The 26,651-nt window shown below is 41.1% G+C and overlaps 1 protein-coding gene across 4 annotated transcripts in view; it reads right to left on the reverse strand.

The window, feature by feature from the left end:
* LOC101738393 (dystrophin) overlaps nucleotides 1-26,651 on the reverse strand; it is a 513,865-nt gene that overhangs the window by 85,626 nt on the left and 401,588 nt on the right. For all 4 annotated transcript variants that reach the window (XM_038012113.1, XM_062669471.1, XM_062669469.1 and 1 more), the window contains one exon: nucleotides 11,766-11,938. In XM_038012113.1, the coding sequence (XP_037868041.1) occupies nucleotides 11,766-11,938 (173 nt within the window). The remainder of the gene's footprint in view (nucleotides 1-11,765; nucleotides 11,939-26,651) is intronic.

Consider the following 26,651-nt stretch of genomic DNA (forward strand, 5'->3'; position numbering starts at 1 on the left):
AGTTAACAAAGCATCTCCACTCCCACAGTGTAAAAATAAACTCTAGTAGATCTTGGTAACAACTCAGGCGGGCTCAGCACGTTCAACCACCAGCAATTACGAAAAATAGTCAAAAAGTAAACAAAAAAACAACAACTTATGGAACTGACAATATAAAGAAAAACCACCGCTCCCCCCAATGAAATAAGGCACAATATCGCTAGGACAACAATTTGTATGAAAACCGTTTCATCAACACGTAATATCTCCCTAAAGATTCGAAAGCAATCACTTTAAAACATTTACGAGTGCCGCAAACGGCTTCCGACGTAACAAAAAAACAATTAAACGTCGCGGTGTCGGTGCAATTAAAAACATTCTTTATTTCGATAGCATTACGAGTCACAGAATAGATTAGAGCAAGCAAATTTGTAGAGGTTTTATCGCTTTCGCTATCTCCCGTGGAATGACCGCCGCGTTATGAGTTAGAGTCGTCGTCTGACGCGGATACATAAAGTTTGAAATTTTTATGGTGTTTTATTGGTGTTGGTTCGCTCGTTTGATGGTAAACGGTTATACTGATAAAACAATACCACAACTCGCCTCGAGATCAGTCTGTATCGCCTGCAGTAATTTAATTATCAGTCGTCCCCCACGCCCTACAAACAAATTCCATGTGCATCTAATTAAAACTTATTTTACGATTTAATCTGGCGTGTTTTTTTTATTCGCGCGAAAACTGAAAGAGGTACATATATTGTCAGTCTAAACGTGCGGGAATTTACCACCACTTTGCGGATTTAACTATTTTAAACTATATTAGCTATACCGGTCTGCTTCGCTGGGCATTTAAATTTGACATTATTATTTCTCACCCCCACGAAGATTCTCATCATTAACGCCCCCGCAACTGGTGTAGGGAGTCCGACACTCATACAAATATTAGCCTATCCATTAAGTACATGTATTTTCTACATGGATGCCAAGTTTCAAGTCAATCGGATGCACGGCTCAGTAGTTATAACGGAACATCCGTATAAACCACTGTAGATTTATATATTAGTATAGATAGTATATCGTTATTTTGTTGCACTTGACCTCAAGTTTCAATGGGTAGTTCCTTTTTTTTTTTTTTTTTTTCTTTCTACCTATGCTGATAGCCTTGAGAGGCTATTTCAGCTTCACCCTAACGTGTGTAGGTGAGCTCACGGGGCTCAAACCGGAGAGTTGCTAACACTGACCCTAGCAAGAGCAGTGCTTCGCAGAATCTACCACCGGATCGGAAACGCGACCCACTGAGAAGATCCGGCGAGAAACTCAGTGGGCTGTGTCTATGGGTTAGTTCGCTCGTCGAGCCCTTCGTCGCAAGCGACGGGTTCGACGAGGACGGTGACCGGTGCTTGTGGTGCCTAAAAGCACCGTTAATGGATCAGGAGGATCCGTAATGACGTGCTTTGGGCGACGTCGACGGTTTACCATTCGGTCTACTGGGTCGGGTATGTAATTTCCAGCGGCTACGATGAGAGGGTTCTCATGTCGTGCCGCCTTCTCGAAGTGGCGCAATGATGCCGACTGTAGATACTTACTGACAGAGTCGAGCTCTAGGTCATCGTGGAGATCCACGTTCCTCAGGAACCATGGTGCTCCGACGGCTATCCTGCAGAATCGTGATTGAATAACCTGAAGGGTCTTCAAGTTGGTGCGGGCTGCGTGAGCGAACACTACGCTTGCATACGTCATGACGGGGCGTATGCAAGTTTTGTAGAGAGTTACCTTATTACGGAGGGACAGTTTGCTTCGCTTGCAAAGCATAGGGTAGAGACGTCCTAATATGAAGGTAGTTCCTTAAAAACGTGAAGTCGTTTGCATTTAATAAAATGTCTTGACGAATTATTGAAAAAAAGTAAGTAAAATGTCTACTGCATTCAGACAGACGGGTCGAAATTGTAAGTTTTATTTGTTTCGATATACAATAGTTTATTTGTACCGTTGGAAATGGCGAAATATATTCTCATTTAATTCCGAGTATAAGGCACTCAGAATTAAATGAGAATGTTTCAACATTTCGCATTACCCGAGCCGGAGCTACGCATCCCTAATCTATGAATAAATGCCTGAAAGGTCGACATCTTTCAAACATCTCTCCCAGGGAACATCCACAGCGCATACTTTTGCCGCCTTTGGCATAATCGGGATGCCTCGCTGCAAATATCTTGAATTTATGCTTTGTACAACGCAAGATTTTATATTGTCGTTATATTATGTGTATGTATGCGACGAACCTTGATGTGAATGCTTCAAATATTTAGAGGCTAGCTTTTGCCCGCGACTCCGTTCGCGTGGAATAGTTACTTTGGCATAACGCTAAATTTTACCCCCCCCCCACTTCAATTACGTAGAAAGTGAAGATATTTTTGAATTATAGAATGCTAAGGAGCTATTTGAACCCCTATTTTGAAACCATCTTTATTGGTGCTCCACTTCTATTGGTCTTAGCGTGATGTTATATAGCCTACAGCCTTCCTCAATAAATGGGCTATCTAACTCCGAAAGAATTTTTCAAATCGGACCAGTAGTTCCTCAGATTAGCGCGTTCAAACAAACAAACTCTTCAGCTTTATAATATTAGTATAGATTAATTTTATATTCATTTATTTAGCTTGCTTAGTTTAGTGTCGCGTGGCACATAAGCGAGCATCAAACTAATTACGAGATTGATATATGAAATTGTACTTTCTTATCTCGTGTGCTTGAATCAATCAGCGAGACAAGACTACATCAGTGTACAATAACGTACACAGCTGATTGTTCTGATTGAGTGGCTGCCTCTCGACTGATAATTGACTCGAGTAGGTAGTTCATTGAGGTGCGTAGATATGTATAAGTACATGTTTGGAAACTATGAATGTGTTAGATCTAATAGTCGTCTAATAGAAGTCGTCGTGGCCTAAAGGATAAGACGTCCGGTGCATTCGTGTTGAAGCGATGCACCGGTGTTCGAATCCCGCAGGCGGGTACCAATTTTTCTAATGAAATATGTACTCAACAAATGTTCACGATTGACTTCCACGGTGAAGGAATAACATCGTGTAATAAAAATCAAACCCGCAAAATTATAATTTGCGTAATTACTGGTGGTAGGACCTCTTCTGAGTCCGCGCGGATGGGTGCCACCGCCCTGCTTATTTCTGCCGTGAAGCAGTGATGCGTTTCGGTTTGAAGGGTGGGGTAGCCGTTGTAACTATACTGAGACTTTGGAACTTGTGTCTCGGGGTGGGTGGCGCGTCAACGTTGTGGATGTCTATGGGCTCCAGTAACCACTTAGCATCGGGTGGGCTGTGAGCTCGTCCACCCACCTAAGCAATAAAAAAAAAAAAAAAAAAAAAAAAAAAAAACGTAGATAGGTGATGGAAAACAATATGATATTAAATATTTATTATTAGATTTAGACGTTTTGTCCTACTTTTTACTGGTGGTAGGAGCTCTTGTGAGTCCGCACGGGTAGGTATCACCATCCTACCTATTTCTGCCATGAAGCAGTAATACGTTTCGGGTTGAAGAGTGGGGCAGCCGTTGTAACTATACTGAGACCTTAGAACTCATATCTCAAGGTGGGAGGCGCAGTTACGTTGTAGATTTCTATAGGCTCCGGTAACTACTTTACACCAGGTGGGTTCTGAGCTCGTCCAACCATCTATGCAATAAAAAAAAAACTATAAAGTAACAATTCAAAGCATCCTCATTACTATGAACTAGGTCTTGAACTATGGCTCCATCCACTAAAGTAATCTAGGTCGTTATATCTTCCACCTATGTCTATAAAACTAATTAAACATCGAATTACAGGGTAATTATCTCTATGAATTAGGTTATTGTTCGTAACAATTTTTTTCGAGTATTATCGAATCACCGTTAAACGTATTACGGCCGATTTTATGCTATTTAATGCCAATAATCTTTTACCGGTACACGAACGTCGGTCCGTCACACCGAGCGCCTTAATAACGCACACGATTATATATATTATACTTGCTTTTACTTGCAGGCTTGATAATTCATCATCATCATAGTCGGTTGCTCTTGGCAGAGCAGTCGTGGTCATGTGGAATTCTTGCTTATTAACAGATGTTTTCCATAGTTCGCGAACCAAGGCCAGGCGCACGCACTCGTTGATGTGATAGTTAAACATTTTGAAATAATGAAAACATATTTCTGCCGTGAAGCAGTAATGCGTTTCGGTTTGAAGGCTGGGGCAGCCGTTGCAACTATACTGAGACTTAAGAACTTATATCTCAAGGTGGGTGGCAGCATTTACGTTGTATGGTTCTATGGGCTCCAGTAACCACTTAACACCAGGTGGGCTGTGAGCTCGTCCACACATCTAAGCAATAAAAAAAAACACGATTTTGCGCATAGCGTTTATATTAAATACTAGCGACCCGCTCTCACTTCGCTTCGAGAACTGTAGTTAATTTTGGAAACTGCAATTATTATGAAAATAAGATGGCAGATTTTTTCCTACTTACTTGACACTTATCCTCTATATTTCAGGTAATCCACATATAAACTATATAGCCTATGTATTATTCTGATGTGGTAGTTATATTATTGTAAAGTTTCATCATAATCCATCCAGTAGTTTTTGCGTGAAGGAGTAACAAACATACATCCATACATTCTTACAAACTTTCGCGTTTATAATATTAGTAGGATTGGCGTTCGGTAAATACGGAGTTCCAAATATGGCAGCAAAATTTGGAAAATTACACCCAACGTATGCGAAATTAGCAATCTTGTGCATTCTTTTTTATTTTTTATTGCTTAGCTGGGTGGACGAGCTTACAGCACACCTGGTGTTAAGTGGTTACTGGAGCCTATAGAATCTACAACGTAAATGCGCCACCCACCTTGAGATATAAGTTCTAAGGTCTCAGTATAGTTACAACGGCTGCCTCACCCTTCAAACTGAAACGCATTACTGCTTCACGACAGAAATAGGCAGGGCGGTGGTACTTAGCCATGCGGACTCACAAGAGGTCCTACCACCAGTAATATTCTATGTCTTCACAACGAATGTAATCTCAAGGCTTATCTGAATGCTGTTCTGTTATGTTATAAAAATGGCAACTGATTACGCTACATCTAACATTTTTCGTTTCAAATATTTGAATTCACTATCAGGAATATTTTAACTAGCGCAAGCGGTGTGATACGAGGACAGACGCTGAAGCCAATATTCGAAGTAATAAATAACTTTAATGGATCGATTCAGAGAGCCGCAGACTGTTAACATATTTTCAGCGACTTTTTTAAAGTCCCATGTGCATGCGAAGAGCGCCGATAATGGCCTCGTGCAAATGTTTATTTGAAAATGTATGTTTCTACGTACCGCTGTTTATTTTGTCAGGTTTTTATTCGATTACTTAGGTATTGATCGCGACCCGTATATTGACGTGACGTCTTATAATTCGATGGAGCCGGCTGCACGCACGAAAAAACATGACTCATGCGGCGTTACCTCGCTCTGAGGCGTTCCATTTAAGGCTTTAAGTGCAAGCGAGAGCGCGCAACGAGCGACAAAGAGGCACAATCGGCCTCCGCGTTCGGCAGCGTTCGACATCTGTCTCGCTCCTACTTGAGTGAGCGATGCATCCGCGTGTACAGCTGCTATACAATAATACATTTACATGTTTTCGTCAAGTATGAAGTTCAGTGAAAAGTGAATGTGGTGTCAATTGTCCATACAAAATATCTATCAAACAAATAAAATTTAAATTTTCTTTTGAAAAATGAAACCATTCCATCAGTATTTTCTTTTTTTTTTTTTTTTATGATTGAAGGATTACTGGTGGCCCGGAGGCCTTTCCAGTTTCACCAGGACAGGTGGGCGAGCAAAGGCTCAGCCAGGAGGGGTGGGAATTGCTAACAGCTACCCGAGCGCCTCCGAAGGAGACCTAACAGCTCAAGAGCAGCTGCTTCGCGAATGAATCTACTACCGGATCGGAATCGCGACCCGCTGAGAAGATCCGGCGAGAAACTCAGCGAGCTGATTCATGGGTTAGGTTGCACGGCGAACTCTTTGTCGAGTTCGACGAGTACGGTTACCGAGGTCCCTAAGCCTGCTCCTAGAGCTGAAGGCGTCTAGTGCGAAGGTTATTGGATCTGATGGATCCGTAAGGACGTGTCTAGGGCGTCGACGGTGACTGGCTCCTGCATGATCAGGATTCGGGGAGTAGTCAGCGGCGGCTACGATAAGGCGATTATCATGACGCATAGCCTTATCGAAGTACCGTTCCGACGCTGACTTCATGTATTTCTGTATAGATTCGAGGCCCAGGTCGTCGTGTAGGTCAACGTTCCTCACGAACCACGGAGCTCCGACGGCTAACCTGCAAAAGCGGGATTGTAGAGATTGAAGGGTGTCTATGTGCGTGCGGGCCGCGTGAGCGAACACCACACTCGCGTAAGTCATGACGGGCCTTATGCAAGTTTTGTAAAGTGTCACCTTGTTCCGAAGGGACATTTTACTCCGCTTACAAATCATGGGGTAGAGTCTACCGAGAATAAACGCGGCACGGTCACGGACTGATTTTATATGCGGGCGGAATGTCATCGATGCATCCAGGGTAACGCCCAGGTACTTGACCTTCCTGGCCCAGGGTATGGATTGACTAAAGAGAGTAATCGGGGGTGTGAGATTCCTCCTCCTAATACGGGAGGAAATCCGTGTGGAGCTTCCCCTCTGAAAGAGCACCGCAGTACTTTTCGCTGGGTTGATGTCTATGCGCCATTTTCGGAACCACTGTCCTAGGGCTAGGGCTGCGCTCTGAAGCTTCTTCGCGATTAGGGACTTGTTTCTACTGGAATAGTAAACAGTCGTGTCGTCTGCGAATAAAGCTAAATGGGTCGGCGGCGACCGGGGAATATCGTTAACGAATAAGCTAAATAGGAGGGGTGAGAGGACAGAGCCTTGCGGGACTCCAGCTGTGAGAGGTCGTGGGGAGGAGCGGGTTCCCTCGACTCGATATCGAAAAGAGCGGTTCGACAAGAAGTCCCGTATGATGAGCACGAGACTATCCGGCACACCCATGTTGAATAGTTTGAAAATCAAACCGTTGTGCCAGACTTTGTCGAACGCTTTTGCGACGTCGAAGAAGAGAGCTCCCGTGTATAACGGTTTTGGTCGATTAAGCCCCACAAGAATGTGCTCCGTGAGGCGGTGCACCTGTTGAACGCATGAGTGATTTGTACGGAATCCGAATTGTTCATCGATGAGAATGCCCTTGGATGAGACGAAGTCTCTGAGGCGTTTATAGAGCAGACGCTCATACAGTTTGCCTAGAGACATGAGGAGGCTAATCGGGCGGTAGCTCGTCGGATGATTTTTTGGTTTACCGGGTTTATGTATGCCGATAACGTCCGCTTCTTTCCACACCGCGGGAAAGATACAGTTCGCCATAGCGGCATTGAAAATAGATGCCAACATCACGATGAGTTGGACGGGTAGAAGTTTAATAACGCGGTTGGATATACCGTCGGAACCGGGAGCCTTGCGAGGACGTAGGTCTTTGATCAAGTCTTTAACTTCCATCGGGGTGACGGGTGGTAACACATCAGAGGGTGGCAAGGAGGCTCTGCGTTCTACCTCACTGTCTACTAATTCTACATGCACAGGGTCCACGGATTGAGTGCTGGGCGTGCACTGGGTTTGCAATGTATCGGCCAGCAGCTCTGCTTTTTCGTCATCATCGAACGCCGTGAGTCGGCCTGAGGGGCCTACGAGGGGGGGCATAGTTACTACCGTATCCGATTTGAGAGTACGAGCTAAGCGGTAGTAAGACCTTTGGGAGGGCGCGAGTCCTTCTAAGAAATCAGACCATCTGGCATCTCGGACTTCGGCGATGCGAGACTTTACGTCGCGTTGTAGGGCACGCATTCGAATACGATTTTCCGCGGTAGGATACCTGTCGTAGGCGCGTATCGAGGCGTTCTTAGCTCTAAGGAGTTCCCTAATATCGTCGGACAATTTGAAGCGGTGAAGGAAGTCCTCCGCTACAACTTGTTTCGATGACCTATCTAATGTCGAGGTGATGTGTGACGTTAAGATGTCTATGGCTTCAGCGGTATCCTGAGAAGACGGGGTAGAGTCCGGGCTAAACGGTAGCGATGGTGGATCAGATTCAGCCAGGCTGATGCCCAGCGTGTGCCAATCCACCACAGTCCTCGTGACGGGAACGGAATCGGGAGCGCGACCGAGCTTCATAACGACGGGACGGTGGTCTGAATCTAACTCTGAAACTACTTCGATCGAGTGTAAGCGCAGAGTTACGTTTTTTAATAACGCTATGTCGAGTATATCCGGGCGATGCGCGATATTTAGCGGGTAGTGAGTCGGGATTAGCGGAGCGACGATATCGAAGGCGAGATTATCGACTAACGCGTCAAGCCGCCTGCCATTCGGGGTTGTGGTGTGTGAGTTCCACCTAATGTGTTTACAATTTAGGTCGCCCGCCAGAATGACAGAGCTCCCCATGCCGAGCAGCGCCTCGATATCACTGCTTAGAACGATCTTATCCGGTGGAAGATAAACGGACGCGATAACGATCGGCGCGTGTCCCGTCAGTGAGATTCGGCACACTGATGCTTCGATATTAGCGAGCGCGGGAGGATCGAGTGGGACGCAATGCAGGGCTCTTCTATAGTAAATGACGGTACCACCACCACGAGCAGAGAGCCTGTCGTTCCTGACCATGTTATAGTTCGCGATTTTAGGGTCACGGCGCGCGGGCTTAAGTAGGGTCTCCTGCACTAAAAAGATATCAATTTGATGGTCACGCAAAAAGTCAGAAACCTGATCACGCTGATTTGCGAGACCGTAAGCGTTAAAAAATCCTATCGTTACGGATAGGGGCTTTATTCTACTTATATACGCCATTGATTACCGGCGGAGTGAGGGGAGGACGTACGTATTTAATGACGCGTATACGTCGGCGTATTCTTGCACAACGGCGATAAAGTGTTGTGCAGTGGAGGCAGAGCGAATGGCGTCGCCCAAAGCGTTAACGCGCTCAAAGTTGATCGACTGAAAGAAGTCGATCGCTAAAGCGAGATTGTCGGACGCGGTCGGAGGGCAAGTCGCGGGAGAGGGACGAGTCGCGGGGGCGGGACGAATCGCGGAGGAGGGAGTTGTAGCCGTGTTCATGTACGGCAGCGGTTTCGCCCAGGCCGAGACACTGGGCACCGGCGCCGGAACGAACGCTGGCTTAGCCTGCGACACAGAGGGTGCCGAGGCTTTGATGTCTGGGCCGGAAGCTCGGAGGCGGTTTTGGCGGGCGACGCGGCGATTTATTTTCGGGGCTCGGGGGCATCCGCGGTAATTTGCGGGGTGACCCTGTGTTCGACACAGGACGCAGCTAGGCGGTTCTGTCGCGGTTTTTTGATCGCGAGTGCATAGGGCCGTGGCGTGATCGCCTAAGCACTTGACGCATCGGGGGCGCGCGTGACAGTTACGGGAAGAATGCCCGTATAATTGGCAGTTATGGCACTGGCTAGGTGTGCCTTTCTTGTGTGGGGTTTCGACTGCGATTCCGGAAAGGCTACAGACCGTTCGGATGTTGAATATTTGCTTACCCTCGGGGGTAGGCTGGAGGGCGACGAGAACCATATTATATGGCTCCCTTCCGCGGCCTGTGTGCATGCGGTGTACGGAGTTAACCGGTAGGCCTTGTTCGAGAAGGTCGGTCGTTGACGAGCTCGGCATCCAACTCTTTAGGGATGCCACGTATAACGGCACGGAGTTCGCGCTCCTCCTGGAGCGTATATGTGTGGAAACTTATACGCTCCTTACGGAGGTAAGAAGAGAGGGCCCTATGGTCGTCGGATGTTCGAACCTTAATTTGAATGCCGTTCGCGAGGTTACGGGCATTCGTAAAATTGATATTTTTGGCCTTAAGGGCCAGGGAAACTCGTTCCCAAGCTGCCTTCTCTTGAAGGATTACCGGGGGAGGGGTCTGGGCTTTATTTTGTGCCACCGGACGCGGCGACGGAGTGGCACGGGCTGGAGGCGCAACGGGAGTCTGAGGGCGGGGGCGCGACGCGTTCGCGGCTTTGCTAATTTTAGCGGCCGCGGGAGCTCGAGACTCCGCGGCACGCTTCTTACCCTTTTGCACCAGGGTGAATCCATCCGTCGATGAGGCGGGAGCGAGGTCGACCTCCATCTCCGAGTCAGAGTCGGAGGACGAGGAGGCGGGCGCAGGTGACCTACGAGTAGGTGTTTTGGACGGCGCGACGGAGGCCGCGGATGATCGCGCTGCTGGAACGGTGACCACGGCGGACGACGCAGCAGTTTTACTCGCCAGTATAGGCGACGCGGGAACGGCAGGCACGACGGAGGCTGCGGTGCTCGATGCAGAAGCTTTGCACGCAGGTACAGGCGACGCAGGAGCAGCGAGCTCGGTGGAGTCCACGAGAGGGCTCGCAGTGTGATCGGCCTTGAAGGCCTGAAACTCGGAAGTGAGCTTTGGGTAGCGAAGCCGGAGAAATTCCGCAAATACAGCGTCCATGATGTCTACGTGCCCAGGTGGGGCTACCCTGGGTCTTAGAAAACACTCGCCTTGCGGCGAGGCCCCAACTTCTCGGACCTGAGCGGTTCTATTGAACACAGGTGGCGATGCGGCACGATTACTGCAGGACAAAGAAAAATCACAACAAAACGGAAATAACAAAAAGAAACAAAACAATTAAACACTTCCAGGAAGACAGTTTGTCGGCAGATGTACCACGAACACAGAAATAACAAAAGGAAACAAAACAAATAAAAACTTCCAGGAAGAGCACTTAGTCGGCAGATGTACCACGAACACAGGCCGCGCGAACAATGGCCGGGCTAACAAAAGCCGGGCGAACAAAGGCCGGGCGATCGAGTGGTCGATGAGCACGTCCGCGCGTGACGGGTGCCTCTATCGGAATGAGTATTTTCTTATGACGTTGTCACGTTCAACTATCGTAAGTAAACCGACTTTACAGACAACCGATTTTTTGTGACATATACGTGAAACTCCAACCGCTAGTAAGTTGGCACGGATTGGTAGAAATTAACTACAGCGTACCCATAAAATTATTACACGCAACACAATAATCACATTTTGAAACCGCCCGCCATCGCATAACCGGATAACCGGTCGGTTGCCAGAAGCCGGTACGGTCTGGCATTAATTGCCAGAGTTAGCGAATCGCTGGCGGGCCGGTCTAAACCTATTATGAGCGGTTTCCGAGCGAATTCACAACCGGTTAATGATTATGTGTCAATGTGGTGTGAATTAGAAGTGGGCGTTACTTATTTAATGGAATCCCGTTATTAATTATTGTAAGTTAGTGTTATTAAATTACAATAGATTGATTAATTTAAATGCCGCGGCTTTAAGTAGGGTGTTCAATGTTAGATCCCTCAAGATTTACTGAATGGGACTACAGTGGAGCAATGTACGTAGGAATTTGAAGGGTAGAAGGTATTAGAATCTAACGAGTGAATAGGTTGGAGCCCTATAACATGCAGCTCACTCGCAAGGGAAACGGGTGTACCTAAATTCGATTTCGCTCTTACACTGTGGATAGCCTATAGCCTAATAGTGGGTTGCTGTTTGAAAGATAGGATCGTTTTTTATTATTTTAGAGAATTGATTTAGAAAATTATGTATTTGTATTCACGTCTGTCAGGTTTGATTTTTATATAGAGGTATTGACCGTTTGAAAATAAAATAATATCAAAATTGAACAGTCCAACCAACCTGATAGCCATACTCTTCGCTTTCAAGTGATGCCATCTCTGATTCATCTCATCCAGTCTCCTCTGCAGCATGACAGCGTCTTCCTGAGAAGACAGGCTGCCCAGGAGACGCCGGCCAGTTCCAGTGAGCGATGCGTACACATTCCTGTGTGTCTCGATCTCCGATTGCAGATCCTGGAAATAATTGAGTACATTTAGTTACAATGCTTTTGTAAGCTAGACTTTTTGCCAACGTAATCACTGCGAAGTTACGTTATGATCGTTCTAAAGTTGAATTTTGGTGTTTTAATAAAAAAAGCAAATTGTATCTTTTTGAGTTCACAAAAGACGTTAATTTTTAGCGTTCAGGCGAAATACTACACGTCTTTACATTCCATTATCTTTTTTTTATTGCCCTTGTAAGCAGACGAGCATACGGCCCACCTGATGGTGAGTGGTTACCGTCGCCCATGGACTTCAGCAATGCCAGGGGCAGAGCCAAACCGCTGCCTTCCGTTGATTACTCTCCGCAAGCCTCGTTTGGAGAAGGGCAAGTCATAGCGCTCGGGAAACACCGTGGAGGGGAGCTCATTCCAAAGCCGGGTGGTACGTGGCAAAAAAGTGGATGATCGCAGTGGCTCCAGGTAGTATGGATGGACTCTTATCAGGTGGCGGGCGGTGCGAAAGTAAAAACGAGATGATGGAATCATCTCAATAATTAAATTCAAATAAATAATTAATTATCAACGTATGTTAAGTTTTTGTTGAACATTTCAGAGCCTATAGAATCAATCCGAAGTTATTTATTAAAAGAAAAACGATTAGAATTTTTGCTTAGCTTTTGACTAAACAAATCACGTCCAATAACTACAATCGTTTATCAACAAGAATCCTTAATATCCTTGACTCGTATAAACGTGAAAAATTGACAAACAAAATTCGCGTGAGTAAAAACTTCGTACAGCGTACGTAAGCGAGCAATTTCTTCGGACCCTGGGAGACTGGTGACAAATGAAAGGCTTTTGTCCGAAGAATGCCTCAAACTGGACTCGTACTCTCTCAGAAATATATATTTCGAATTGTGTCCATATTTTACTGTAACGTTGTCTTTGTCTCTTCATTGTTATTTTACTCGTGTGATCTTTCAAGTAAATGAATTTTTGAAAATTAAGCTTCGATTTTCTGAAAGGTACGATTTGTGTTTTTATTAAGGTTAAGAAATGTTATGAAAGTAGATAAATGGTTTTTATATATGAACAAAATGCGGGTGTGGATATTAACCTTGCGTTGCCTTCTTTTCGCTACTTGGGAATACCGGTTAGCCAATATCAAAAAACTGATCTAAGTTTATTGGAGTCTATAATGTATCTTTTTTTTTATTGCTTAGATGTGTGGACGAGCTCACAGCCCACCTGGTGTTAAGTGGTTACTGAAGCCCATAGACATCTACAACGTAAATGCGCCACCCACCTTGAGATATAATTTCTAAGATCTCAGTATAGTTACAACGGCTGCCCTACCCTTCAGACCGAAACGCATTACTGCTTCACGGCAGAAACAGGCAGGGTGGTGTTACCTACCCGTGCGGACTCACAAGAGGTCCTACCACCAGTAAAAAATCTATATTCAAACTAGAAACTTGTATGTTAGTGATAACTTATTGTAACTCATATCTCTGTTCGTGACTAACAAATGAATAAATCTTTCAATACAATAAAGTGAAGATTTGGATCTCATGTCTTAAGTTGGTTGGCGGTGTTTTCTTTGTGATATCTGTAAACTCCGGACATCACTGAACATCAGATCAGCCGGTCTCTATGTCAACAGCAAATAATAAACTCTGGGTAGGCAGCGGCTTGGCTCTACCCCTGGCATTGCTGACATCCATGAGCGACGGTAACCACTCACCATCAGGTGGACCGTATGAACGTCCGACTACACGGGCGAAAAAAAAAATTCAAATTATAAAAATGAATATTAATATTTTATACTCATATCTATACTAAAAATGTATTTCAATCCCAATAAAATATTCTCATGATATAATCTTATAGTTAAATCAATAACCCTAAAACCAAAGAACCGGTTGTTTACATTCAGCTGTAAATGTTTAGTTAACAGATCGCTCGAGGCAACGGTTATCTCCTGGTTTCAACCGGATTAGTTGCGAAACTAACCGGGCGTGTTTACTTGTATCGATGTTATCCGGTACGAAGATGTGGTTACGTTAAGTTTTATCTCGTGTTGTGTTGTTAAATTTACTTTTAATGTACATAAGTAATACAATAAGGCATAATTTTCATTTGTTCGCGCATAAGTTATTAGATTTATTAAAGAATATTAAATGTTTTTTGTCACATTAAATGTAAGTATCATCAAAAATAATTATGTATTTTTTATACAAAAGCAAAGCAATCTTCTTCAATTAAGGTGGAAAAGTGATTCGTTCACTTTCACAGTATTTTATTTGTAATGAAAGTTTGACGTGGGTAACACCACAAAATTCATTCTGACAAAATAATACGTGACCTGATCACCGCTTGCTATCACAGAATGATGCAGATTTGTTACATATAGTGATAGCACGCGGTGATAGTCTGTTCAGATATTATTCAGGTATCCGACACCAAACTCCAGGACCTTATAGGAATAAAACTCCTTTCTTATATTTCTGTTACTCGCAATACTTCATCTTCTCTCAATGATTTTAAATAGGATATGTCGTCCCACGCGTCGACAGGGATAACCGTTTTTCCAATGCCAATGATTTAGATCATACTTCTAAGTGTATAAGGCTCTAGCAAAATCTTCTATTTCAGTAAGTAAACCTAGTAGAAACATTATAAAGCGGGAACATTTAGAGTTCAGAATTTAACAATTTTAAACACAGTAATCTTAATGAGAAAATTTACGGTGCACAAAGTTGTTTAATAACATGCGGGCCTTCACTTTTAGGCTTGAATCGCCCATGTGGTCGGTGCTTATAGTAATGTTATTTCATATCGATAATCCTTTAAATACTCGTATTACGTTTTCATAAGATTTTCAAATGATATGATACAAAATTTCGCCTTAAAACTTTCGACTATTAAAAGCAAGCAGTGTCTAACATAAACAATTAAAATACATAGCGTTACAGCTTCGTTCTACCAGCCTACCTTAAGCTCTCCCAGCTTACTCATTGTTAACAATTCAAAAACGATACTATTAAAAACAGAATTTGAATCCATAACGCAAATATTAGCGTTCAAAAGTCGAGGCATCATCGATCAAGTTTCAAAGCTTGAAATACAAACATCGATAAATCTTCCCAGCACTAGAGCCGTCGGGAATTATTGATGTTGTTTACTTTAGCTATCGGCACACGCGCAAAAACACCCTTTAATAATATTAAGGGTGCATTATAATAGGGTTCGATAAGAGCCTTGTGTTACGTCCTTTATAATTTCAAGGGTGGTTTGGGGAGATCAAAATGGAAGTAGGAATGTTTTTAGTGTGCGTAATTGCACGAGCGCTTCTTATGTATGTTATAAGTTTGGGAAACAGAGCAGTTGTCAGCTTTTCTCGTCACGTAAGAAAAACAAAAAAGGAATAGATCTCCGTAAACTCAGGGATTCGGAACAAAGAAATTGTCCTTCTCCACCAAAAGTTGGGACAGTTCATTACGGCCTACACCAGTAAAACTTTAATGTAGCGTAATTAAACCTTGAAATTCTCTCAAAATCTGTCACCCGGAGCTTAAAGAGTTTAAATTTGAACCAACCGTTAAGAAACTTTAAAGTTTGAAACTGAAGTGTTCGCCCTTCTCTGACCGAAACGCGTTAATGTTCGTTTATAAGTTTAAATACACCATTATACATTACGGAGTTGGATCAGGGAATCGTTACAAACTTAATTTGTACGTAGCGAGGACTGCGCGGCCATTGTATTTTATTTGTTGCTAGATAATCGAGAACATTCGAGGCGCGATGAAGATTTAAACCGTGAATTTGGGAGCGCATTAGATTCTGAGAATCGACCTACACTAGTGGTTCCGCAGTAGTCGAAATTCGACTATAATTAATTGAAATTATAAGTTTGTACACTATTAAGATTCTATTTTCAAAGACTATTATACTTCTATAATCACAAATTTCGCCAAGACTACACTATAGAAAAATATTAATAAAGACAATCAATATTTAATCTATTCTCAATTTGACAACAGACGTCAAGAACAAAAGTTTGACAATAAATAAATAGTATGCATGCGTGTGTGCGTCAAATACATAGTAGTGTGTGTAATGTTTTCTTTATTGATTTAATGTTTTTTTATGCATTATCTTAAAAAAATATTAGCATTGTGCACTTCTTCTCTATATTCTCTATAAGTGTGGAAAATTTCATACTCCTCCGTCCGCGCAATTTTCGTAAAAAGGAATACAAAGTTTTTGCTTCACGTATTAATATATAGATGCCGCCGCATTAAGCAGAGTGTTCAATGTTAGATCCCTCAAGATTTACTGAATGGGACTACAGTGGAGCAATGTACGTAGGAATTTTGAAGGGTAGAAGGTATTAGAATCTAACGAGTGAATAGGTTGGAGCCCTATAACTTGCAGCTCACTCAGAAGGGAAACGGGTGTAGCTAAAATCAATTTCGCTCTCACACTGTGGATAATAATGGGTTGCAGTTTGAAAGATAGGATCATTTTTTTATTGTTTTACAGAATTGATTTAGATAATTATGTATTTGTATTCACGTGTATCAGGTTTGATTTTTATATAGAGGTATCGACAGATTGAAAATAAAATAATATCAAAATTGGACAGTCTAACTAACCTGATAGCCATACTCTTTGATAGCCATACTCTTTCAAGGTGTGTGGCGCATTTACGTTGTAGATGTCTATGGGCTCCAGTAACCACTTAACATCAGGTGGGCTGTGAGCTCGTCCACACATCTAAGCAATAAAAAAAAAAAAAAAAAAAAAAAAAATTCACGTATTAATATATAGATTCTTACTAATTTACTTTTTTTAATACGCTTTTATTAGATTCAGACGTATGTAACGGAATCTTTGAACATGATTTTGACCCCCTTTAAAACGTTGGATTAACTCGAAATTTGGCATACTTGAAAAAATTTCAATATAGGTAAAAAATGAAAAATAAATAATAGTTTAAAAAACTAAAAAAATACGCTCGTATAGAAAATCCAACTAAAAATAGAAAATAAATTTTAATAAATGTGAATTAAAAATAGTGTAAGAGAAAATGATTTTATTGTAAAAAAAAGCGTGGGGTGCATGGTATCAGTATTATTATAGTAAATATTGTATGAACAGATATGAGTAGAAGGGTTATTTTGATAATATCCTGAAAAGCAACACACGCTTTTTTAAAATAAAACAATTTTTTCTTACACTAAGTTTAATTCAAATTTATTAAAATTTATTTTCTATTTTTAGTTGGATTTTCTATAAAACCGTATTTTTTGTTTTTTTAAACTATTACTTTTATATTATTATGATCGAGTGAAATTTTGAATATTCTTCTTGATACAAGAACTAAACATATTAATGAACATGGCTCAAACATTAAGGAGATGGCAATGCTAAGAATTTTTAATATAGTAATTTGTATGTATGTTATTTCGGTCCTGGCAAATTTGATATTCACCGGCACCGCACTAGTCAGGTTAAAAAAAAAATTAAAACTTACCGCGACCGTCCAATCAGTATTCGGTTCGTGTTTACCGTTCGCGCGCCGAATTGATCCGGTTTTTGTAGCTAGTTGGTTTTCATTCATTCCAACCGGTTATAATAGGAATTCGCATTAATTGATATTCGTTATTGTTCTCGTTCGGTCGCGGGTTCCCATTTAATTAATTTTTAAATTTTCGTTTCTGTTTCAGCACCTCAAAATTGATTCGGTTTTGAAATATTGTATTTTAAGTGTATCTACTTTATTGAAAGCGCTATCATTGTCGTTTGTAGGCAGGAGTATGAAGACGGGATAATTAAGAAATGATTTTTTTAAATTATTTCATTAAATTTCTTACTGTGAACAAAACAATTACGTCAGGAATATAATTGATTTTTTGGATTTTTCGATTTTTACAACAAATTTAAGTACTTTATCGTAAAAACTTAATTCATAGATATTACTCATATTTTGTAATTAAATTATTTTACCCTCCCTCATAATTTCTATTTTATAATAACTATAGATCATCAATTGTGTTGTAAATAGGTTTTTTCGACCTTCAAACTCGAATACGCTACTTCTTCGCGGTTGAAATAGGCAGGGCGGTAGTAACTACATACGCGGACGCATGAGATGCTCTACCACTAGTAATTACGCAAAGTATACCTGTTATGGGTTTATTTTTATTACACAATATAATTATATAATTAAATAAGTTGTCGTGAAGGTCAGTTGTGAACATTTTTTTAAATATTATTTTATGGCTTATATGGGTGGACGAGCTCACAGCCCACCTGGTGTTAGGTGGTTACTGGAGTCCATAGACATCTACAACGTAAATGCGCCATCCACCTTGAGATATAAGTTCTAAGGTATCAAGTATAGTTACAACGACTGCCCCACCCTTCAAACCGAAACGCATTACTGCTTCACGGCAGAAATAGGCAGGGTAGTAGTACCTACCCGCGCGGACTCACAAGAGGTCCTACCACGTGTGCTAAGTACGTAATTCATTACAAAAAATGGTGCCTGCCTGTGGGATTTGAACACCCGTATAATCGCATCGTTCGCAAAACCGTAACCACAGATTACTTTCACACTATTGTTTACGTTAACCGGATATCCGGGTGGGATCGATGTGTTTATCTTCACCCGCTTCGGACGCCATGCGCATATTATAGACGGCTCCCGTATATTAATCCGGGTATACGGAAGGTTTGTTTGTCATGTCTTTATTCAACGTGCTTTCCATATTTCCATATTCGAACCTCATTGCGTCTATAGGTCGCAATATAGGCTAGCAGTGTCGGAAGTGTAGATTAAAGGGAGGGCTTAAGGTAGGAAATGAAGCGTATTGTGAAGCAATGACGTGGTCTAGTTTGAAAAGCAGGGCTGCTGTTACACAGCTGCGATTGTAACTTCAACCTTATAAAGCTAGCCTTAACGTCGTCGTGGCCTATAGGATAAGACGTCCGGTGCATTCGTATGTAGTGATGCACCGGTGTTCGAATTCCGCAGGCGGGTAACATTTTTTCTAATGGAATACGCACTTAACAAACGTTCACGATTGACTTCCACGGTGAAGGAATAACATCGTGTAATAAAAATCAAACCCGCAAAATTATAATTTGCGTAATTACTGGTGGTAGGACCTCTTAAGTCCACACGGGTAGGTACCACCACTCCACCTATTGCTGCTGTGAAGCAGTAATGCGTTTCGGTTTGAAGGGTTGGGTAGCCATTGTGACTACATATACTGAGACCTTAGAACTTATATCTCAAGGTGGGTGGCGCATTTACGTTGTAGATGTGTATGAGCCCCAGTAACCACTTATCACCAGGTGAGCTCTTCCATCCATCTAAGCAATAAAAAAAAATCGGTTGTCTGTAAAGTCTCTTTACTGACGATATATGAACGTGACAACGTCATAAGAAAGTACTGATGGAATGGTTTCATTTTTCAAAAGATAATTTAAATTTTATTTGTTTGATACCCCGCCCCGCTTCGCTTACCACTGACTGTATGCACAATAACTGCATGGTAAGCGAAGCGGGCCGGGGTATCATTCCCCTACAACACTACATTCACTGAACTTCATACTTGACGAAAACATGTAAATGTATTATTGTATAGCAGCTGTCCGTGCGGATGCATCGCTCACTCAAGTAGGAGAGAGACAGATGTCGAACGCTGCCGAACGCGGAGGCCGATTGTGCCTCTTTGTCGCTCGTTGCGCGCTCTTGCTTGCACTTCAAGCCTTAAATGGAACGCCTCAATGAGTTATGCTTTTTCGTGCGTGCAACCGGCTCCATCGAATTATAAGACGTTGTCACGTCAAAAAAAAGGTAGGGAAAGCTTCGTCTGCACATTTACAGCCAAATAAATAAGTTTTCATATCCTTTAAGTGAACAGTGACATTTTATTCTCTTTGTTAGTAGTCCAATAACCGCTACCACATTTATCCAAACAAAAGGCTACTAACGAGTTAACGATGGGAATATCGGGCACAGCGACTTAATTAAAAAAAATATTTAAAGATTCAATGCATTAAATATCATTAACAAATTTTTAAAAGTACAAATAACATGAATTTAGTTTATGCTTAGTTGCATTTTGTTAATTTTTTGATGAAAATAAAAATAGTAACAAAAATTGTGAGTGTTTATTAAAAAAAAAACAAACGTACACCTATTTGCCAATGCTCCTGAATAGGGATACGAAATCCTCTGTACATTAACTATTTATTTACATGCGAAGGACAAAGACGTTGATTTATTGAGGAGAAATGATCCTCTATAATATTCCAACGCTACGAGTGTTACAGAGTCCTTAAATTTATATTTCATTTTCATTATTTTGTGGTAAGATTTTTATCAACACGGTACAACAAAACAGTGGTCGCATGCTTCTGGTGTTCTTATTTATTAACTCCCAGGTAGGTAAACAAGCATACGGCTCACCTTCTCATTAGTGGTTAGCGTTTGGACAGAGGCATGATGGTACTACATAAGAGTTAGAATCTACTTAATAATTTTTAGAACTTTATTAATCTTAGTATTGACTGTGAGTGAGCTCTTGTTAACACCCGTAACACGTATTATACTTATATATAAAGATGTTTTTGTTAATCCAAATATCGATTCAAAAGTTCGGATGAAATTTACCAGAAAACGCTCCAGGACCTGGCGGGAGTCACATAACAAACAGCGGAGATGGTAAACAGAAATTTACATCCGAAATTGATAGCCTACTGTATTTACAAAAACGGCTACACATAAGTATTATATACTATACATAAATACTAACTATAAAAGTACTGTATCAAAGCATGTTAAACAAATTTTAATTACATACACGAAATAAAAATTAAGCTACAAATTTTAATTACCTTGTATAAATTCAAGATGGGCTCATTACATTCAAAAAACACTTAATTCCGTCGAACAATAATTCATCAAGTTATTAAAGGTAGAGGGAGAGGAACGATTCGTCTTCCCCTTGTCTAGAGGGGGAGGGAAGATTTATTGCGTGCCAGATTTACCTGAGCACTTTTATACGCGACGATCCGGGCATAGAGTACTTATCCCGGTAGAGGGTGAACTGCAATTTAAACATTTTGGTGTTTCTTTTTGTGTTTTTTTTATTGCCCTTGTAGACAGACGAGCATACGGCCCACCTGATGGTGAGTGGTTACCGTCGCCCATGGACTTCAGCAATGCCAGGAGTAGAGCCAAGCCGCTGTCTACCGTTAAGTACTCTCCACAAGCCTCGTTTGAAGAAGGAGAGATATGTCATAGCCGGAATGAACTCCCCTCCCAGGATTCTTAGCGGCAGACGCTTGGTTGGGCCTAAATTTGGTGAAAGGGGCTGAATTGAACTTCATCAAGGTTTCGTTCCTAAACAACTGCTCCAGGCGGAATGTTGTAAGCTTTCAGCTTTTTTACAGTACCTGACCTCAAAAGTTATGCGTATTCAGTGTGTCGAGCTTTGTTCGGTGGAGATGGGACTCATCATGAGGCGTTAGATTGAAGTCTCAGTTACATAGGATTAATCTAATATTAACGACTATTAACTAAGACTACGATTCTTGAGTAAAGACAAAATAGCAGGACAGCAAATATTATTAGTCGAGGAGTGACGTAACCTCTTATACAAGAACAAAAGAAGTTAAAGAAACAACTAGACCTCATGATCATTTTAAGTCTTTTGAGTGTGTATAAACTTTTAGCGCGTCTAAATTTTAAGTCAACATTATATTTAAGTGTCAGCCTACAACGTCTCAGTCGCCCGTGACGTCACGTTGTCTGTCGTTAAAACCTCGAAATTAATGGAACGAAAATAATAATTGCGAGAATAAGTTTTTGGAACGGGAAAAAAACCAGGAAAAAGCGTCCGTAACGTAATATTTTTATTAGTAATACTCACAGTAGTGTTCGACTTAACTTTGTAATAGCGTACAAATTAGTAATGCATACAGTGTATGACTTAACTTTGTAATAACGTACAAATTAGTAATGCATACTTTGTAATAACGTACAAAAAATAAAATATTTTTTTATCATTCATTGACCACGATCTCAGAGGGTTCGTTTGCGTAATACACTAACTCTTATGCAAACAACCGTGAATGAAGTGTACCACAATAAGTTCGCACGTTACCGAATGACCGTGGGCTGTTGCGAAACCTCCAGTTTTATATTCTTTATACTTCGAATAGAACGATAAATTAATATTTGAAGTGAAACTTCTTTATCGGCGTTGGAAAAAAATTTACCGTCACATTTTTCGGTTACGCGTCACATTTTTCCGTTACGCGCCATCTTTTTCTTCACCATTCATTGTTGCCGTACACAAGTGAAGGTGCCTCTTTACTCGGTAACAATAATTATAAAATACCGATGATTTTAAGTGGAGATTTTAATGTAAATTTTGCATCGGAAAATTCTTTGAAGCTAGTTGAATTTCTGAAAGATAAATTGAATTTATCCATGAAAAACAGTCCTCAAACGTCAACAACAAGATCTGGCACTACAATTGATGGAGTTTTTACTCGGTCACTAAATTTCGTGGAATGTAAACCATATATTTCATATTTCAGTTACCATAAGCCATTAATTACAAAAATATATAATGACAATGACAATGATAGTAATAATTCTATTACAATTAATGAAATGCTGTAATAATCTTAGTAGCAAAAAGGTAAAGTGAAATAATTGTATTATGTGTATTCATGTCTATGATAATAAAATCCTTTTGTTTAAACTTTATCTAATTTAACTTTATTTAACCAATTTCTAGAAAGTTGCATGTAGATCATTTTTCGAAAAATAAGGCCATAAACAAGTTTCACTTCTTACGTGTGTACACTAGTACACGCACACATTTTTTTTTTATAATAAGGAACTTCGTTATTATTCGGTGTCCCACGACACCACACATTTTTTTTTGTTAAATTAGATAACCATCCTCTCTCATCTTCCTCCGTTTTTATTCTGTGATCGGCCACAGGTGCGCGTTAACCTGCCAGCGGAGTATCGTTAAATTGATACAGTTCTCTCGGCGAAACCTCTCAACTAAGTACGTCAGTTTGCGATTTACATAACTTTAATAAAGTCCTAACTGTTTTAGATGCTGAATATTATACTAAATTGTAGAACGAATCTGATGAAGAGGTTTGCGGTATAAGCTGCTACTAAGTGGTCTCTCTGAAAAGCCTCGGGAGAAACTCGTGGTGACAAATTTTGGTAACCACATTACAGGCAGGTAGCCTACCAGCTTCTAACGTGATTTATGCATTGGGGACATGAATTTATACACCAATTCCGGCAACTCAGTAAGAGCTCCCTTTTTTTCCCTACCTATGCTAATAGCCTTGAGAGGCTATTTCAGCTTTGGCCTAACATGTAGGTGAGCTCTCGGGGCTTAAACCGGAATGTTGCTAACACTGGCCCTAGCAAGAGCAGTGCTTCGCAGAATCTACCACCGGATGGGAAACGCGACCCACTGAGAAGATCCAGCGAGATACTAAGTGGGCTGTGTGTGTGGGTTAATTCGCTTGTCGAGCCCTTCGTCGCAAGCGACGGTTTGGACGAGGACGGTGACCAGTACTTGTGGTGCCTAAAAGCACCGTTAATGGATCGGGAGGATCCGTAATGACGTGTTTTGGACAACGTCGACTATTTACCATTCGGTCTACAGGAACGGGAATGTAATTTCCAGCGGCCACCGGTTTTTTTAGGTAATAAGCATGAACTCAACTTCATTGGTTGGAAATTTTCTTGTAGGTACTATAAATATTTGTGAATGAGTTAAGTTTTTTAGAAACTCCACAAACACGAAAAGTTATCAAATGATGAACGCTCCCCGACGACTTTCTCAATATCAGGAAACTAAATAGCGTATGCTATTTTCATACTTTTTGGCACGCACGAAGTATGTTAGAGTTCAGGTTTGGAGCAAATGCAACTATGGAAATGAGGCATTAAAATTTACAAAATTTCCATAATTTGTTGCTCCAGATATAATACGAGCAATTTGAATTGTTCCGGTCTGGTATAATGGTACGATTTCGGTTCCAAAAAAGCATCCTCGGTATTATGTAACACGCATTAGTCAAGAACGCCAGAACACTTTTGAAGCAAATCCAAGAAAAATCACATTTCAATTTCCATTTGCTATTCGTAACCTAAAAAAAGGTATTCCCCAGTGACGTAAAGACATCTTATTCTTTCCAAAACTAAGCCGACCCGAGATGTGAAAAAACGGGCACGTCTCAAAACCACCACACGTCAACCGGTTCCATTATGCTAATAACACACGGGAAACCGGTCGAAACCAACCGGTTAAGGACTTGAGAATTAACCCGAACAAATTGTTCGGTTGAAGAGGATCGTCGCGTGGTTCGAATCTGTAATTAACCGGATTAAGTCGGTTGTGAACCGGACGGTGACCAAGTGACAAGGCCTGTTTTTGTAGAATTCGTTTCTGTAATCTCCTGTTGAGCTCGTGTCATGTATTTTAAGATTTATATTTGAATTCCATGAATTAGATATTGTATTGAGGTATATTAGAGGTATTTAACATAAAAATATATAGCTTTTTTTCTTTTAGTTGCATGACACAATTTTTACAAAATGAATTTAAGTCGCAGATGACTTACTGTAATAGAAAAACTCAGCCCTCAGGAAATTTCACTACGTACTTTTACATTTTTTCCTACACATAGGGTGTTTTGGTCAGCTATAGAGTATGTGTTTGTATGTGTGAAAATAGCGTGAGGCTATCATCTAATACCTATTGAATGTTCGGAGAATTAATAGGAGTCTGAGCGAAGCTACTTAGTATAAGCTTAAAAACAAGAGGGGCACAAATTTTTCTTCTCATTTTCCGGATACCAAGTAAAAAATGGCTTCCAAAATAATGACTTAACATGATTCCATCTAAAACAAAACAAATGATCCTTAGAGCGGCTCCCCCTTACTTCGAAAACCGCGAAGAAAAAACAATAAATCAATCCAGGATAATCCAGCACGATAACCGACCTTGTAACCTTTCGGCTAACTTAAAAGCGCAACCGTTTCAAACGAAGTGAATAAATCAAGTCGCAAACGACTGCAGAACCGGATCAAGCGCGTAATCCGCACCCTGGTAACCGGTTGTAACTGGATTTTACCGGATATAACTGGCCCGGGCACCTGCGATAACGACCGGTTGCGACTGTGCGGAGCGCTTGCTTTGCTCGCTCGGTCGTGACTCGCTTTTGTGGATTTTATGAGTCGAATCATGCGTGATTTTTAGCGGTACATTCCTTTGGATATCGGAAGTTATTACTTGTTTTGTTCTACATGTTCTGTTATCAGACAATGTTGTATCATGTTGTGGGGAGGCGTAAAAATGACTTAGTTGCTAAGCGTGTTTAGTTAGCTGATTGTCTTCAAATCGGCATGGTCCGTGGTCGGTCTCGTATTAGTCATATTATTTACTTATCCAAATCTTTACTGAGTGAGTTCGGTGCAAGGTATGTGTATGACATGTTTTTCAGTGTTTTTATAATATTTGAGTTAGGAAGTCAACCCTTCCGGGGCTGGCTGTATGAAGCTATAATTGAATACCGGAGGACCATTCGGTTGATCGATAATACTGTTCTTACGGATTGTTTGAAACCTTCACGGAGGAACTCCAGTTCTCTCTGTGTTTTGTAGAGCATTTTCCACGCGCAGTGCTTTCAAAAATTGTTTGCTTTGGTTCCATCATCCCTATATTACCGTAGCAAAGAACTACCCACGCGTTTCATATTGGAAATGATTTATATTGTAAGCATGCACGGGTGAGTATCCTATTTGTTTTCTACCTATTTCGAGCGCGAAGAAATCATACGTTTTCGATTTCAAAAGTGCCACATTGAAGTTGACCTTCAAACGAGGCTTGTGGAGAGACTTAAGGGTAGGCAGTGGCTTGGCTCTGGCATTGCTGTCGTCTATGAGAGATGGTAACCACTCACCCTCAGGTGGGCCGTATGCTCGTATGCCTACAAGGGCATTAAAAAAGTGGACGTGCTTGCTGGCTATACTATAGACTATAAATAAATAATAGCTTAAAAAAAATAACAAAATACGCTTTTATATAAAATCCAACTAAAAAATAAAAAATTAATTTGTATTAAAAATAGTGTAAGAAAAAATGATATTATTGTAAAAAAAGCGTGGGGTGCATGATATCAGTAGTTACAAATATTTTATGAACAGATATGAGTAGAAGGGTTATCTTGTTCATATCCTAAAACGCGGCTTTCTATAAAAGCGTATTTTGTAAGTTTTTTTAAACTGTTATTTATTTTTCCTGTTTTAGTTAAATTTCAATTTTTTCAATATACTTTTTTAAATTTTTTTAAATATTCAATTGTCATCGGTCCTTAATAAGTATGCCAAATTTCGAGTTAATCTGATGTTTTGAAGGGGGTCAAAATCATGTTCAAAGATTCCGTTACAAAAATACATACGTCTGAAGCTAATAAAAGCGTATAAAAAAGCTGTGAAATCGTCTGTCGATTTCAGCCAGTAGAATATGCAAGAGGTGGAGTCTGTACGAAAATATTGCCGACGAATAACAGAGAAATTGTAGTAATTCATGGTTATGTTTCATTCACTGCCCATTCATAATAACCCAACGCAATACCACCGTATATTCAGTGCACCAATAATTTGTCGTAAATATATA

This window comes from Bombyx mori, chromosome 7 (genome assembly GCF_030269925.1).
Source record: "Bombyx mori chromosome 7, ASM3026992v2".
Lineage (NCBI taxonomy): Eukaryota > Metazoa > Arthropoda > Insecta > Lepidoptera > Bombycidae > Bombyx > Bombyx mori.